Source organism: Theropithecus gelada, chromosome 2 (genome assembly GCF_003255815.1).
Source record: "Theropithecus gelada isolate Dixy chromosome 2, Tgel_1.0, whole genome shotgun sequence".
NCBI classification, from domain to species: Eukaryota; Metazoa; Chordata; class Mammalia; order Primates; family Cercopithecidae; genus Theropithecus; species Theropithecus gelada.
In genome coordinates, this window is record NC_037669.1 from 176,426,132 (window position 1) to 176,444,853 (window position 18,722).

At 35.8% G+C, this 18,722-nt stretch overlaps 1 protein-coding gene across 5 annotated transcripts in view; it reads left to right on the forward strand.

Moving 5' to 3' along the window:
* The window catches only part of RBMS3 (RNA binding motif single stranded interacting protein 3), a 760,896-nt gene that overhangs the window by 626,248 nt on the left and 115,926 nt on the right, over positions 1-18,722 (forward strand). For 4 of the 5 annotated variants that reach the window (XM_025375203.1, XM_025375206.1, XM_025375204.1 and 1 more), the window contains 3 exons: positions 210-256; positions 13,362-13,458; positions 15,688-15,738. In XM_025375203.1, the coding sequence (XP_025230988.1) occupies positions 210-256; positions 13,362-13,458; positions 15,688-15,738 (195 nt within the window). The remainder of the gene's footprint in view (positions 1-209; positions 257-13,361; positions 13,459-15,687; positions 15,739-18,722) is intronic. The other variant, XM_025375208.1, reaches the window with a different exon arrangement.

The following is an 18,722-nucleotide window of genomic DNA, read 5'->3' on the forward strand; positions in this document are numbered from 1 at the left end:
GTATAACATGAACTCCCAACTCACTGATATATTCTGGTTTGTGGATAGTAAAAATGTTAGTCTTGGCAGTAAGGATAGAGATATATATAGAAGAAAACAAACTTAAATCATGGAAAGTAATGATAAGAGTCTTTGTGTGTACTAAATGTTTTGGGCACCACAATAAAAACATTAAGATTTGTTTTCTTCCCTCTTTGTCCTATATATAGGCTGGCATGGCTTTGACCTATGACCCCACAGCTGCCATACAGAATGGGTAAGTAGATCACATTTTTCTCTGTTTTAATTGTGAATAGATTTTTGAGCTCTGAATCAACACCAAAGAAAAATGTTCAAATTCGTTTTGCTTTTGTTTTACATCCTTAAACACAAACTTTAAACCAAGCATTTTTCATCATTGTAATTTTTTTCTTCGTATAATTTTTTCTGATCTCCCATTCTCACAATGCCTCTGCCCACATTAAACCCTGTTCTGTCTCTCTCTCCTTCCCTCCCTTCCTCTCTGTCTCCCTCCCTCTTTCTCTGTCTTTGGAGAACAGGTTAAGCTAGACTGAGAGAATAATAACTCTAGAGTTAGCTTTCAAACACTTTTTGTTGTGTGCCCAAGTCAATTTATTCTTTCTTTCTAGTGATCAGGGAAATGATAATAGAGGAAAGTCAAGTTAGTAACTCAGGTGACTGCATCTTCATTTTAATAAGAATCTGGAAATTTGTATCCACCTACTTAGAACAAGTCATATAGCTTAAACTTCCTCCTCTGAAAAAGAAGTGTGAAACTACATGGTGTGGCATCTCTAAAATTCTGTGACTTCTAAATATCTTTCGTTGAAACTTTCTTCTTACTTCCTAATATCTTTGCTTAGGCTGTCTTGTATTTGCCAATAATTATTTTTTGGTTGTTTGCTTATTTCTTTTCACTGTCTTTTATTTTGGTATCTCCATGGCTTTCAGTAGTCTGTCTTTCATTCTCGATATGAAGACTTCATTGAAGATCAACATAGAGGGTAGAATGAATTAAACTTCATTTTCTATTTTGTCAATTGCCTCTAAAGAAAATCTGTGCAATATTGAAAGTATTTAAATAATTACCTCTTATTCTTATATTATTCATTCAGGCAGTCATACATCCAGTCATTCAACAAACACCCAGTAAGTATCCCAGGCACAATACTATGTTCTATAGATTAAAAAACATGTATGATATGAGACCCTTTCCTTCAAGAGGCTCACAGTCTACTCATCCATGAAAAAGTAAAAATTAATGGTAGACTAGGGTAGGAGTATAGTCCTTTGTCCTTGAGTTGATTAAAATTTCCCTCTAGAAGTGAAAATTAAGGACATCTTTTCATATATCCAATAGGCATTTACTTATTTCCAACAAGGTGCTATAAACTTGGTGTGTAGAAAGAAGTAAAGATATGGAGAAGAAAGTCCTCTAGAATTATACTATATAGTTGGAGATAAATAATGAACTCAGAAAGTAAAAAATAAGGCATTCTATAGTGTGATAGTGACTGAAAATAGATGTTATAATGGAAAGGAATGACATTTATTGAACACATATTATGTGCAAAGTACTTTATATTTGTAATTTAGTGGCATATAGTTTCAAATGAATACATGTGATTACAATTAGAAATTTATATTGGAAATTTATACAAAGGAAAATGGAAACAATAGTTCAAAAAATACCTGTATGCCCACTAATTAGATTCAATAAGTATTCATATTTTAGAATATTTTACATGCATGCATATGTATGCAGGTGTGTGTTATATATACATATGTATCTACCTTTCTATAGTATGTATTATGTATATATCTACATATCTACCTGTCTATAGTATTTATCTATGTATCTACTTGTAAAAAGTATCTTGTTGCCCAAGGCTCTGTGCCAAGGATTGGAGATGCAGCAGTGACCCAGACATAACTTGTTTTTGCATTTATAAAGCTTAGATTGTTAAGGATATAAATAAAATAACAATTAACTTTTATACACAATTATGTAGTCAATTATTAAATTAAAATGATGTTAAGCATTTTTAATTAGAAATATTGATACTTTTTGCTGGATCATATCACAGTAAAATTTAAACATAATATTTCTAACTTCCTACGTCTTCAAAACTAAAGACGTTAGTCACATGATAAAAATATTGTCACATAAAATGAAATCAGTAGTAATTTCAAAATATCATCTATTATCCAGATTATTTTTCAACTTTGTTCAGTTGCCCCAAAATGTATTTTACAACTGGATGATTCTGAAGCAAAATCAAAAAGTCATATCAAAATACCTTATATGAATTATTTCATTTATTTATATCATATTCCTTTTGGGTGAGTGTTAATATCCCACTTTCAGATAAGAAAATGAGGCCATGTAGTCCGAGGCAGAGCTGGGAATCAAATGCCAGTCTGTAACACTAAATAGAGCCTGCTGTCTTTGTCCAGCTAGGACAAAGGGAAGGTTACAGGGAAGCAATGAGATTTGACATAGGTTATCCAGGATGACTTAGTTTATCAAGGATAGACATAAGGAAAAATGCTTATTGAGAAAGTGGACTGGTATGAAGGGAAGTGGAGTTTGTAGAGATTAACAATCCAACAAGTTTTATTGGGGTGAAAGTTTCTTGTGAAGGAGTTTTATAAGTTTAGAACGTTTTTTTTTGGTGCCAGATTTGGAAGTTCAAGTATTTGGTTTTTACTTCCTAAGCCTGGGAAGTAATTATTGTTTCTTTTTTAGCAACAGAGTGGTGCGATATAAATAATGAAGACTATATTGGAGCAGGAAAATCCTCTTAGTAGGAAGCATCATTAAGAGGATATTAAAATAGTCCAGTTATAGAAGTGTAAGAGTTTGTTCTAGAGTGGCCCATGTATGAATGGAAGAAAGAAACCAGAAGGAGAGACAACCTGAAGAAACTTTCCAATCATGCATTAAGCAAGTGGCCACCAAACAATCCTACATTCAGGGTTATCCATCAAGGGCTGGGGACATACTGGTGAATAAGACACAACCAGTCTTTACTCATCTACATTGTAGCAAAGGAAATCAACGTTAAAAGTATTTTATTACTTATATACCATAAACACCCAATGGTGAATTGTAGGGTGTTATGAATGGTCTAGTCTTGCTTGAGTGGTTAAAACTTCTCTGAACAAGTGATGCCTTGAGCTGAGCCCTGACAACATGTAATGACCAACTAAAACTGGATGTTATATTTGATGGCAAAAGAGAGAAACGAAAGTGAACCTGTAGTATCAGCAGAAAGACAAGGAAATAAAGTGAAGATAGATGATGATATGGTTAGGCTTTGTGTCCCCACCCAAATTTCATATTGAATTGTCATCTTCATAATCCCCATGTATCAAGAGAGAAACCAGGTGGAGGTAATTGAATCATGAGGGTGGTTTCCCCCATGCTATTCTCATGATAGTGAGTTCTCACAAGATCTGATGGTTTTGTAAGAGGCTCATCCCCCTTTGCTTGGCACTCATCCCTTCCTGCCGCTTTGTGGATAAGTTGTCTTGCTTCCCCTTCCCCTTCTGCCATGATTGTACATTTCCTGAGGCCTCTCCAGCCGTGCTGAACTGTGAGTCGATTAAACCTCTTTCCTTTATAAATTACCCAGTCTCAGGCGGTTCTTTATAGTGGTATGAAAATGGACTAATGTAGATGATATGCTCAATTTCAAACATGCCTGATTAATGTCTCACTAAGACTCACAAAGTCTCACTAAGACAAACTAAGACTCGTTAAGACAAAAAAAGATCAAGAGTCAGTGGTAAATGTAGAACTGAAGTTAGGGAATGATAATTTCTTATGCATGACTTTAATCAATCATTCTCTAATGAACAGTTTAAAATTCTCCAAAGACATAATTTCCCAAAAACCTTTAATTATTACAAATCGACAATAGAAAATAAATCGAGGTTTCAACTCCTAATCTGAGAAATCCAAAGTGAACTTTGGGCAGTGCAATGTTCAAGGCAGCGAGGACAGCCTAGAACACAGTGAACATTTCTCTTTTTTCCTCAAAGTCTCCACCTGACATTTCAGGTTACCACCCCTGGATCCTATTGGGGTTGCTACAGGTACATCTGTCAACCTTAAATCACCTGAAATATGAAATGTCTCTATACCTTACATTAACACTCTAACATTGTATCCTTTAAACTATTTGAAGAGTTGCAAAAATGGTTCACCCTCTGCCATTACCCACTTAGATATTTACAACAATGAATATTATTTTCCTCAAGAAACAAACAGTTAAGCTGCTGAAGATATCCAAATCAAGAGATTTTATATACTATTATATTATCTCATATTATATTATCTAATATCATATATCTAATATCATATAATAAATAATTTTAGTCCATTGAAAGTAGGCATATTATCTTTCCTAACTTTATTTTCTTGTCTTGCTGCTAATGATAGCACCAGTCCCTCTCTTCAGTACTTCCTGTGCACCAAATATTCCTACCCACTTTTACTAATCTTACTCAGGGTTTGGTCTCTTCTCACCTTCTTTCTTCTAGTTGCTCTCGTCTACCTCTCTTGCTTTCAGGAAAGTAAGACTCCCGAGTCTATACTTCAAGTGTGTAACTAGCTTCAGAGATCAATGACCTGTGGTTTTAGCTTACTAGGTATTGCTACTATGTCTTTGTCCCAAACTGAGATCATTATCCTCATCAATATATTGTAATACAAACTACACAAATTCAAACAAAACACACATATCAAATTTTGTTTTCCTTTGTTTTAAATTCTCTCTAAAGCCATTAGGGTATGATCTCCACTCCTCCGGGCTCTTTCTTATCCTACATTCTTCACAATAAAACTAGTCATTAAGATTTGTGCAATCTATATCTGATGTGTATTCTCAACCCAGCCCTTCCTCCCTGCCACTGGTTGAATTTCTTCAATTACCATTTCCTACCTATACTAAGCTTTTTACTCCCTTTAACATACCTCCCCCAACAAACAATTTTCACATTGATTTTTGAATAATTTTTAAGCAAATGTAACTACAGAAATCACCTGCCTACTTGGCTTAAAGTATTACGTGGCCTTTACTAACTACAGAACAACACTCAAACTCCCCCAGATAGTACAAATAGAACTTCATAATTTGGTTACTGCCACTGAACTGGACTGTCTGTGATTCTTGGAACATCCCATGCTACTTTGTACCTCTGTGTCTTGTTGAATGTGGAATTCTCTCTGCCTGAGTTCCCATATGGTAAAACTCACTCTCCATGACCCCACCACCACACACATACACATTTACACACACCATATAGATATGGGTATCAGTAACTACATAATAATATACTTTTTTAAAAAAGTATAATACACTTTTTTAAAGTACTGTCTTCATTTCAAGAACATCATTAAATCATACCAGGCAGAACTAGTTATGCTATTCGTCATAAGAAAACAGTTTAAGCAATGGTTAATAGTGAAAACTTCAGAATCATCCTGCCCAGGGATGCATCCAAACTGTCATTTACCAGATGTGTGATTATGGACCCATTGTCCATACTTTAGTTTCTTCCTCTGTGAAATAAAGATAATAATATCAGCACCTTTTCATAAAGCTTTGTAAAGATTAAAGGAACCTGGTGTGGTACAAGATAACGATCAATGTAAATGTTGACTTTATTGTTGCCCTATGTTTGGCATTACCATGATAGGTTTGACAGTTAGTCTTTTTTATTATGTAGTTCTTGATACCCATATCTATAATAGTTCTCTGCTAGAATATAACTCAATGAAGATAGGCACCATATCTTATTCATTTTCATAGACTGTTTAACTCAGTATTGTGAATGCTAAATCAGGACTAAGAAATGTGACAGATGACATCTGCTTGGCTCCAGCAAGTTGACCTCAGGGAAACCATCCTCCTCCCCAGCCATCAAGTCAGTCTGTCCCCATGTAACATCTTAACCTAATTCTCCTAAAATATTACCTCTAGTTTCACCCAAAGCAGCCAAACTGCCCATGAGTTTCTCTGTCTTGAGTGAAGAATGGAATTTTGGAAGCCTTGGCTATCCATTGTGTTGTTGGCAATAAGAAGATAGAAAGTTTAATTCAGAAATTAAAGAAATAGGAGAATTGTAGCTAATTAATCTTATTTATTTGATACTTCTTTATAGAAATTATTTTTAAAGGGTTTTGCTTATCTTTGGTTTCATTACCTTTATATGGTAACATTCCCAATAGTAGGACACCAGTAGAACAACCATTTCTATGCATGTGAGATGTCACACAAATATTTTCTCAACATACTGTTTCTTGAGTTAACATTGGGACATGCCTCTTAGACATGTGGAAGCTGATTTAAACAACTTACTTAGCATACCAAGGAGCCTAACATAAGTGTCCATAATAAAGTATATTATTCCTCATTCCCATTGCTGTATTCAATTTAGCCAGCAAATCTAACTTAGAGATAAGTAACTTAACAGAAAGGTAAATATTACTGTAGAGAAGAGCCTGGTCCCATTTTACATAGAACACAGGGTATCTATCCAAAGATGTAGTTGAAACTTACTCCAATCCAGTTAATATTGTTCAAAATTGCTTAATGCTGATTCACTTGAGTTCAATAAGCTTAACACATTTTTTTTCAACTTTCTATCTATACTACAGTTTAAAATTAGAAAAAAGAAAATGTTCACATCATATTAGGAACAATGGACGTATATACAAGTCTACTATCAGATAGAATGCAAAACTATTATGATTAAACCACAAAGTACTATAAGATATATGTCTATATTAACTTTTGTATGTATAAAATGTTTCTGAAGGAGTACACAAGAAAGCATGATGGTGATTATCTGGGAAGGGCCAACGGAGTAGTGGGAAATAGGGTGAGAGGGAAACTTGTCTTTTAATGTTTGCCTTTTTATATTTTTTCAAAAAGAAAAAGCAAATTATTTCCATAGGACCGTGCAGGAAAGGCAATTGTGTTCTGAAGAGGAATTGGGAAGGCTTCTTGATAGTGCACTGACATGAGCTTTTCCTCTTGGAGAGGTGCCACATCCTAGCTGACCGACGTATTTTGTGATCCTATGGAATCCTCTAGCTGTAAAGTAAGCCATAGGGATTTTTGAGTATCTTAAGCAAGTATGTGTCTGAGTTGTAGCTAGTAGGTTAAATTATGTAAAGAGTTACATGGCCTGAATCTCATAACCTTCACATTAATACAGAAACATGAAACTGAAATAAGGACTCCCGAAGTTAGCTTGATTCTTAGGTAAGGAAGAACAAACATTTCATAACTACACCATGGTGAATCTGTGCTGTTTGCATTTTAGGCAGTAGAAAATGTCAGTTCTGTCATCTGCCTGAATCTATACAAGTTATCACTTAAAAAATTAGATTAATATCACTTTTATCTAGGACTGAAAGGTAGAGTGAAGAAGTGTCTGAGTCACAACAGAAAAGTAAAAATCTTAGCACTTTTTACTATAGGCTAACTTACAAGAACAAAAATGTCCATTCTCTTAGAACTATCTGGTAAAACTCTATAATTTGTTTTCACTATTGCCCTATTACTCTTAGCAATCCAATATGAAATTCCATCCTTTCAAAGATGAACAGGGGAGGTGGGAAATATTCCCTCCCATATTCAAAATCTCATCTTTCCTGTGCCCTTTTCATTGAGAGCTGCTGTGTAAAAGCCTCTTGGATTGCTTTATTTGAATAAAATATATTCTTGGGGGAGATGTGAAAAAGAATGTTTTGTACAGCATTGGTTTGCTGGCTGCTTTATATGGGCTTTTGATATTAAGCAATATGGAAACCTTATCTTATTATACTAGGAAAGGAATCTAATGTGAAGGATACGTTGGTATGACAATAAAAATGACCAATAACTTATTAATCTTGTACTATTGTGTTACCCTGAGGATAGTATTCATGGTTCTAGCCGTAACAATATTGCCTGTGGACATGAAACACAGCCAGTGCTGTTTATTTCAATGCATAAATAGGATTTGTTTTTTGTACAGTTAAAAAAAAAAAATCTACCCTGGAGTTATTGATATATTCATGTTATTTTTATTGTCAGTGAAGTAAGATTTTACCATATTGCTACTGACTGCCAAATCCCCTGAAGATGACTTTTCTGCAGGCAAAATAATGTCCTATTAGTGACCTAGATTTGCATTTTCTGGATTTCTGGAGGACACTTGCCTTTAATGCCAAAGAACCAAGTAATTCTTTGCATTCCTTGAAAATATTAAGTTTTTCAAAGACTAGCTTAGACTTCCGTGGATCATACTTAGTTTACGTCTCTTATCCACTTTGGTATTTAATCTTTTGCTCATGTAAAAGAAACCTCCCCAGAAGTAACTAGCTCATATGCTTAAGCAGGGTATCGCAATCTTGATGTTACTGCCATTCAGGACTAGAAAATGTTTGCCGTAGGAGCTGTTCTATGCATTGTAGCATGTTTAGCAGCATCCCAGGCCTTTACCCACTAGATGCCAGTAGCTCCCCACTCTGCTCCAGTTGTGACAACAAAAAATGTCTCCAGACATTGCCAAATGTCTGCTGGAGAGCAAAATCACCTGTAGCTTAGAACCAGTGGGTTAAGTGTAAAAGAGGCACTTGGTATATACATAATGCCATGTGAATCTTCGTGAAGAAGTACACTTTTACCAGGAAAATAACTTGTAAAACAACTCATTCCCATTTTCTGTAACATTTGCAAGGCGTAATGAATAGTGCATATATTACCAAATACAAAAACATTAATTCACATGTTTTGAATTACCTCATTTTGTTATTCTGCCTAGAAAGTTCCCCAATAGCATGACATCTCTGCTTGAAGTATTTATTTATTTTTATTTTTTTTTTTAATGTGATGCCTGTGTGAAAATGTTTTCAAACCCTGACCATGGCAGGTACTGAGAAAAAGCTGAGAGATTTGGAAACACATTCTGTAGTTCCCTCCTTAGAGTCTGGCCTCGTGTATTTTCTTTAGATATGGTACCTCTAAGCCTCAGATGCAATGGTAGCCTCTCCTGTCATGGTTTAAACAGGATGTATATTTGGACTTGAGAAGAGCTTATTTCAGAATACTAGAATTAGGAGATCAAGACGGTATGCCGAGTCCGTTCTTCCCAGAACATTTTCAGTTCTAAATGACTCTCTGAGTTGAGTGGCAGTATTGGAATTTGCTGGGAAGTATGAAATGTAATTCTTGTTTGATGGATAGGATTAGAGCAGATAGAACAAAAATGCATTAAATTTTCCCCCAAGGGTTCCTTTTGCTAGTATCAGTTTACTTGGCTGCTTTCTTTATGTTTCTGTTCTCTGTTTTCCCCATAGAATTTCCTGTAAACTTTGCCTGTCAATCCAATCTTTATTGCTTTCATTTTTAATACTCCAATTGGCACATTTTACAAAATAGACCAGCCACGCTAAAATGTAATGTGTGGTTTGCTTTGTCTGTGCAAGAGGCTGAACCTGGATTTCTACCAGAAGTTAAACCACTGCACGGCGTATAAGGAGGGCTGTTTGTTGAGTGGCCTTGGATGCTTCACGTGTCATTATGAGCCTCAAATACTGTTCAGTGCCTCACAAATAAGATCGTCAAAGAGAAGACCTAGAAGAATTTTCAAATGCAAACCATGATTTTCATAGAAAAGGACTGTTGTTCGTTTTTGTTTTTGTTTTTGTTTTCTAGTTTCTAATGCCCCTGCACGCTTAGAAAGTAGGTACATTATTTAAGCTTCCTCTTAGCATTTAATATGTGATGTTGGACCATCTTCTCCGGGCTGTCATTCCTCAGCTTCCTATCTCTTTCAGGGACCCTTCTCCTATGGTCCCGCCACCATGGCATTGCCCTTCCTGTATGGTAATCACTGCTGAATTCCACAAGCTGCTCTGCATTTATTCATTCATTCAACGTAGAGTTATCAAGTATCTACTATCTCCCAGGCTCTGTTCTAGGCAACGATACTGACATACACTCAGCCCCCTTGGACCTGATATTCTAGAATGAGAAATAGTCAATACATTGTATTCATCAGTTCAGGCTGCCATAACAAAGTGGCTTGATTGATTTGGTGGCTTAAACAACAAAAATTTATCTTTTTCTCAGTTCTGAATGGTAGAAATTCAAGATCAGTGTAGCTGATTCTGGTAAGGGCTCTCTTCCCCTGGATTGTAGATGGCTGCCACCTTTTTTGTTTGTTTGTTTATTTTTTGAGAAAAGCTCTCACTCTTGTCCAGGCTGGATGGAGTGTGATAGCACAATCACGGCTCACTGCAGCTTCGATCTTCTGGACTTAAATTATCTTCCCACTTCACCTCCCAAGTAGAAGGGAATACAGACATGCACCACCATGCCCAGCTAATTTTTGTATTTTTGTAGAGATGGGGTCTCACCATGTTGCTCAGACTGGTCTCAAACTCCTGGGGCTTGTAATGTCCTTACATGGCCTTTCCTCAGTGTGTGCGTGTGAGAGAGCCTGAGTGAGCTGTCTGATGGATCTTCTTAAAAGAACACTAATCCTATTTCATTAAGGCCCCACCCTTATCTCCTCATTTAACCCCAATTACTTCCTTAGACACCCCATCTTCAAATACAGCCACAGAAGGAGTTAGAGCTTCAGTATGTAAATTTAGGGGATCACAAACATTCAGTCCATAATATATAAAAAGAATTTTTTAAGTTACCACTTCAGATAGTGATAAGAGAACTATACAAATAAATCAGGAGAAAGGGATAGAAAACAATTGGGGTAGACATGGCAGTTGCTAATTTAGCTATAATCCTCTCTGAAAAAGGGACAGTGGAGTGAGACCAGAAATGAAAAAGAGGCAGCCTTATAAAACGTTGAAGAAGCGAGCATTTTAGGTAGAAAGAACTGCAAGTTCACTGTAGAGACGACAGTGAGAATGATGAGATCACAGGACAGAAAGTAGTTTGGTTGAATCCTAGTCGGCTATGGAGAAAAGGCTAAGAAAACAATATCAGAGAAGTAGGCAATAGCCTGATTGTGCTAGCCAGTGCAAGGACTGAACATTTGTTTTCATGGCAATGGAAAGTCTATGGAGAGCTTTAGGCTGATTAATACCTAAATATGGTACAATTTAAGTGACTAAATAAAGAAACTCAGAGGGATATTTTACAATCTTACCCATCTTTGTTAGATATAGTAAATGTTGAATAATTTTTTAAAATGAAAAGATGAGTGTTTTCTTACATAGTAATTATCTTTTTTAAAAAATCAGATTTATTAGATATAATTTACGTATAGTATATTCACTCTCTTTTGTGTACAGTTCTATGATTCTGACAAATACATACAATCATGTAACCGCCACCACAATCAAGATGTAGAACAGGTATCTCCCCTCCTCAAATTCCCTCGTGCTCATTTGGAATCAACCCCTTCCTCCACCCCTCTATATTTTTGCCTTTTCCCTAGTGTGATATAAATGTAATCACATAGTATATACCCCTTTGAGTCTGACTTCTTCCATTTAGCAAAATTTACTTGAGATTCCTCACGGTGAATGTTTCAGTAGTTATTTTCCTTTTATTGCTAAGTTGTGTTCCATTGTATGGATGTGCCACAATTTGATTATTAATTCAGAGGAAGGACATTTGGGTTGTTTCCAGTTTGGGGCAAGCATGAATAGTCTCTATAAACATTTGGATTAAAGTTTTCCATAAACAAAATTTTTATTTAATTTTGGTTAGTATGGAGAAATGGGACTGCTGGGCCATAGGGAATGTATATGTTCAGTTTTAAAAGAAACTGCAAAGCTGTTTTCCAAAATGGGTGTAATGTTTTGCTTTCCCAGTAACATTGAATGAGAATTCCACTTTCTCTGCATCCTTGTCAGCTGTTAGTATTGTCTTTAAAAGCAAAAAACTTTGCATTATCTCTTTTTGTCATTCTATCAGGTGTATAGTCAGTGGCTTCTTTTAAACATCACAACTATAAATTTATGGGTCTGGTGAGTATGGATAGTAAGAATGTAATGTATGATGGGATAATTTTTTTCATCTACACTATTTTTTTTACCCAAAAGAGTATGATCTTATCAAATCATTATTAAGAGTTAAAGTACATTTAAGACTATAATTTAAGTACATTTAAGACTATATATTTGCTTGAAGACTTTTATACAAAATAAGCTTAAAGAATTTATTCCTTGAATCCTGACAACCTTGAATTCAAGTCCTCCCATATTTAATGGGAGTCTCGTGGGATGCTTTCTTAGAAAGGCAACTCATGAAAATCTCTATTTAAAATATCAGTGACCCCTGAGGTTGGATGAAATCTTTGTCTCACAGATTCCAAGCTCAGTCATACTATTAAAAAAATAAACCATACTAATTGAGTTTTGCTGAAAGTACAATAAAGTGAAAGAATTATACCGTTATTTCTCACATGCATTTTTCCAACCTATCCTCACATCGCTGACATACTCCATCTCAGGCAACCTGGTTTTGTCTGTTCTGTGGCTGGTCACTCTAGCCTTTCACTTACCAGTAAGACATGGGGGAAACACAATTTAAAATTCTGCTGAAGGATTTGAGCATTCGATAACTCATGGACTCGACAGTATAGTATGGCAGAAATGGACATTTCACTGATTTTCATATCCAAAAGCTACCCTTTAATAGATCTCCAGAAGAATCATCCCTCCTCTGATTTGTGAATTCCTGATCTTGTAGCATTCTACAATCGTTCAGTGAAGGGCTCTAGAGTACTAGAACATTCAATGTTTTTACAGAGTCTATAGGAGCGTATCATATAGTCTTCAGTGTCTCTGCCAGTGCCTTGACGTAATCCGGAAGGCATTCCTATTCCAACCTCAATTCAAATTGTCCTGTTGCTTCTCTTTTCATGGAGAAAGTATTTTCTGCATGAGGGCATGGACCTATGCCTAACACAAAATATTCTAGGAACTGGTCTTTATTTCCTGACTGAAGACACAGATGCAGTTCCTGTATCTGTAACATCAGTCACTTTTGTAAAGCTTGGTGCTTTCATTTTGACTTTCTTTCAAAGCCTTTTAAACAACACTCAGCTTCTCTCCTCCTGCTGGTTGGAGACAGTATTAAACTTACCTGGCATAAGGAAGATTTTGTGCAGCTAATTTTATAAGATGACTCCAAGTCATTTCATTCAGAGCTACTTATTTCTCTTAGTGGATTCAAATAGTATAAATCTGGACATTCCTGTTATTGGTTGGTGGAAAAACATGCGGGTGGAAATATGTCTTTCCCATAGGTACTTGAGAGCATTTGATTAGAGGCCAGGCATGTAGCAACTTCGTGAATCTTCTTTTTTTTGTTTTCTGTTTGCAGATTTTATTCTTCACCGTACAGTATTGCAACCAACCGCATGATTCCACAGACATCTATCACGCCATTCATTGCTGCTTCCCCTGTCTCCACATACCAGGTATGTCCGATTTACCTGCACCTTAGGAGGTATCTTTCTTGCAGTAATACACTATTTAGAGGCAAAAAGGACACAGTAGAATGAAAAGAAAACATTTCTCATACACTTTAATCACATCTTAATGTAATAATACTCAAGTTATGAGTTAGTCTATACTTTCAAGAGCCTGTTTGCATCAATTCACTGGATAATAAAATCCACTATGCTTTTCATTCTTCCTGCTGAGTTTTCATGATTATGCTACTTTCCAACCAACCTTAATACAAGTCTGTCACCACTGGGAAATTATTTGATTTGTTGTCTGTTATTTTGGTTGTTCATGTTCCCTATTGTGTCTTTTCTAAAAGCACATTTCTAGCAATTCCTTCACTCACTCCAGGATATTTTGTCACTGTCATCTCATTTTGTCATGGTTGTCCTGGTAAAGCTCCATAGATAGATGTTAAATCCTACTTCCCAAGAAACAGAAGAAATTATCAAAGTGGTAAAAAGTTGTTCCTATTCCCTGCTGTTATTTCATTCTCAGTTCCAGAGAGACCAAAAGAGACCTCAGGGGTTCCGCATGTTGAAATGCTGGAAAGTCTGAGACTCAATGTGTGTCATCAACTAGATAGTATAGCCAGTTAATTCCAAGTACATAGGTGGATTAAAATAGTCACATTTCTCCCTCAAACAATATTCTTTATTTTATTCCTCTGAGTTATTACGTATGTGATATTAATCTCCTCTCTACCTAATACTGTTCTTCAAACAGTTCTTCCAATTCTAATTAGAAAATGCCTATATATATGCTGCATGTAGAAAGTGTCTAGTGTCATTTCTTAAAAGTTTGGAGGGAGAAAGAGAGAATGCAAGCGTGTGTATGCATGTGCTTCTTGAATTTTGCAGCTGGTGGGGGTGGATGTTATATAATGGGTAAAACTGTAGTGCTGCTGACTGCTACTAATTCAGTGAAGCTTTGCCTTGTTCAGTCACTATATACTTCATTTCAGGATATCCCAGCTGTCAGAGAATCAAACTTAAGACTATGTGCACTTTTCCTTAACCGATTCCCCCTGAAGCAGATCATTTTCTTTCTTTTTCTGCACTCAGATTCTTGAAACATATCCGTGGGCAAATGGAATAGATTTTTCATTTGAATTACATTAGAGGGTCTCTGAATGGCTGATTTCTTAATTGCCTTTCCTTGGGACCCATGAGGCTATGTGCAGGTGCTGTTCAGTTTTTGTTCTTCCTGCAGGCCTGCCTGGTTGTAATGTGCGTGTGCGTGTGTGTGTGTGTGTGTGTGTTTCCTTTTTTTTTTTTTTTTTTTTTCTAATCATGGCCTCTGTTCCAGCCAAGACCACCCATTAAGCCACAGTGTAGAGCACTTTGGTGACATGAATAAAATATTCACTGAAGAGCGATTTTACTTGGGAGGGCTCATAAGTGGAATTTAACTCTAGCTCCCTTTTCTCAAAAGAAGAGATTACAGCAATGATCTATGTTGTTGATTCTCACCTTTCACCAGGTTTTTTCAGTCCAAAGTGCTTTGGCAATTCTGTGTGTGTGAGTATACAAAAAAAATCTTCTGAGTTCTCCATGTGACATTCAGCTTATATGGGCTGACTTTTTCATTTGGCTGACACGTGGCACATTTAAGAATAGTTGGCTGGCTGACATCTCATTTTTATACCAATTACCAGGAGAGAAAATAATTACAAACGTGTTTAACTTGGGTTAAACCAAAATAATTGCCCCAAATTTTTGGTTTATCTCTTTAGCTCTTACCACAACTTTTACCACTTGAACATATTTCTAAAATGGGATCACTTGAGCATTCGAAGTTACAACAGATGACAGAAAAAGAGAAAGTCTTAGCAGTCAACTCTCGCTTCCTTCATTACTTGCCATGACATCCCTGAGAGCTGATCTTCAAATGGTCTCTGAGGCCTCCTAAAACTTTAGCCTTCAACGTCAACCTCAAAATATGCTCCAAGACCCAGCCTGGGCTATGTGGGCACTGAAGTCAGCTCCATTGATATAGGAAGTTGCTTTACATTTTACCTTGTTTCAGTGACCAATTTAATCAAGTCCAAGAATTACCTTTTTACCCTTGGTTTTGAGGACGAATTAACTGTAAAGTCAGGTGGACTCCACTTTCTTATGACCTAGTGTGACTCCACTGAACACAAGAACCAAGTTCTCTCTATGATTGCTTTGTGCTAATAAATGCTGTTTGATGCATAGGTCCAGAGTACTTCATGGATGCCTCATCCGCCATACGTTATGCAACCAACAGTAAGTGTTCTCAGTCACCTGAGGCTAATATTTCTATTATCCAAGTACAAGCTTTTGGAATGCATAGAAGCTTTGGGGTAAAGCTTTTGTTATATTATGTAACTCTTTCAGGCAGCCATATTCTCCAGATAAAAAGCTGTTCCTGAAATTCTACAAAAGCATGTACGATAGATAGCTAGAGATCGACATAGACATAGAATTAGATAAAGAGAGAGGGTGACAAAACAAGAGAGTGAGAGAGAGAGAGTGTGTGGAAACTTTATTAGAGGAAATAGCAATCAGCCATTCAAGCTGAGTCTACCATTTCTTATGCATGAGGAATTTCTACTTTATGTAGGAACTCAGAACTCCGGACAATTAAATTTATTCTACAAGGAAACTCTTTGTTTCCCTTCTCTTTCTGATATGCTTTTCTCTCTTTGGCCACAGTCTGATATGCTTTAGGGACAATTTGGAGTATCATAGACAAATTTTGACTTGAAGCAACATATTTCAAATATGAAGGTAGTTGTCTGCTAATAGATGAAGTTATATAGATAGATGGCAAGGAGTGTAAATATTTTCATGTTAATTAACTATAGCAGTTCTCTTTTTCTTTAGTGGAAATTTTCTCTCTGCAAAATATTCAAACTCTATTTTCTACTTGCTAGATTTCCCATTTTATGGCACAATATTACATCAATTCCAAGTGAAAAGCATGACGTAGTACATTAGAATCTAGACTGAAGGCTAATGATTGCGTTTATCTTTGCCTAGGTCTTCCAGGTTTTCTAGCTCTATAGAAGTGTGAGATAGAGATTTCAAAAGCAACACACTCATGAGAGTGTGAGGCAGGAGAAAGAGCCCTAGACTGGAAGTTGTGTGACAAGGTCTCTGGTGAATCTTCTGGGTATACTCTCTGTGCATTTGTTTCCTTTTCTGACACTATATACCTTATAGTGCTTTTGTGAGGATCAAATGAGAGATCATATGTAAAGACAATGTAAAAAAGTATACATGCTGTGCATTATTATTACCATTGTCCTCATTATTATTGCAGATGTTCATTATACAAGGAAGAAGCAGTGCTAAATTTTAACCCCTTTAGAAGATAAATGTAAATAAGTTAGTATATAGTAAAGACCAGGGAGCTAAACACATAGGCATTCATTTCCTGGACTCAAAAAATTAGAGAATCTGGCTTTCATATTTCAGCTGTGTCCATTTTATTTTTTTAAATAAGGAACTTTTCATGTTGCTCCAAACATTTTGATGGTTTTTTTATTTAAAGAATAAAATATATGTAGTTTACCACAGCAGAACTTTGTACCATATTTTGCAAAGCCCTTTATTTACCATTATTTACACACCTTGAGGGCTTTCTGAGTTCATCTAGTCTATGTTCTATAAATCATACCAATATGCAACAAATCCAGGCTAAACTTTTCTGTCCAAGTCATAAGGTAAAATTCAGTATGTGCTGCCAAAGCAATACATAGGATAGCAAAGACTAAGCCAACAAAGGAGAAGGAAAGAAGTGCTGCCAAAGTTCTCAAGAGGAGACTTTCTGGAAGGAAACAACCACCTTCTCAAAAATGTGTTCATCCATAAAGCACTAATGCTAACTTAGCCCTCTTATTGAGTTTTAACATCATCTCTTTGTGACCAAAATGAGTGCACATCTGGCAAAATCTGAGTATTTTGCCAGATATCAAACTATGTAAGATTCTTCAGTACTTCTAGATCTATTACGGGCAGGGAAGATGGTTGTATGGGACTTTATTTCAGCTGTCACTCAAGACTTTTACAAAGTTTTTCAAATACCTCCTTTTGCACCCCAGTACAGCTTCAGCCTCATGTTTGCATGTATTATTTCTGTGCGTGTATTATTAGTGTGTGTGTGCATGTGTGTGTACTTTAGATTTTCCTTGCTGTGGCTCCTACTCAGAGCTGATATCATATCTCTTCCCATGACTAGATTATGCATCATGCTTGAGCTTAGGCCACTAAGTTTAACTGTAATGTTTATGGCTGGGGTGGATTCCTGGAAAAATAGAAGTGACTGGGCCACCCACCACTTCGCTATCTTTTAGATGGAGAAAAGGGCTAAACACTGTCATGGAAACACAGAGTTTGTACCATCAATCATTGCCCTGTAATAATCTTGTTGGCTGTCCATATTACATAAGTAACTTTACCCAACTGGCTTTAATTTTATCATCAAAGTGAGGGTAAATCACCCTATGATACTAAAATACAAAAATATTTAAGCTATCTTAGACTACAAATCAAAAAATCTGAATCTGAGAAGAATTAATAAGGAACTTGACGATTAACAGCATGGATTCTTGTTTGAGCTCATTAGGATAGGAAACCCTTCTTAGCAAGGGGGTACTGAGTTATTTATGTAAACTTTCTGAGACACAGTTTTCTCATGTGTAACATGAACATAATAATACATAAATAATTATGTTTTGTTCATTAAATGGCATAAGGCATTAAAGCTCTTAAAATAATTTCTGATAAAGAGCACTCAATAAATTATTATTTAATTATATTAGTAAACTTCTCATTATGCTTTAAATTATCCCAGTTTTATCAAATGAGTGCTGTTATAAGTAGAAAGCTAAAAATAAGCAACTTTGTTGAGAATCATCTACTTCTACCACATTCATAGTGCTAATTACCTTACTTTGCTAATGAGTTTGGTGGAGAGAGACTCTGTGGCTATAAACAAGACAAATTGCTTACATTCGTACTTATTTCACTTACTTTCTAAAGATTCAACACCTAAAACTTAAAAAAAAATGCCCATTGAGAATCTCATTTTTTCAATAACTGTAGACTACTTTACAAATAAATTCAAGGTGTCAAAATCTATGTCTCAAATATATTGCCCATAATTCCAATTTGCTTGCAAGTTTTCTTCTCTATCACATTTTCTCTTTCCTCACTTTATGATAATTTCATGCATGAGGTTTTATTGTACAGGAATATACCTCCCC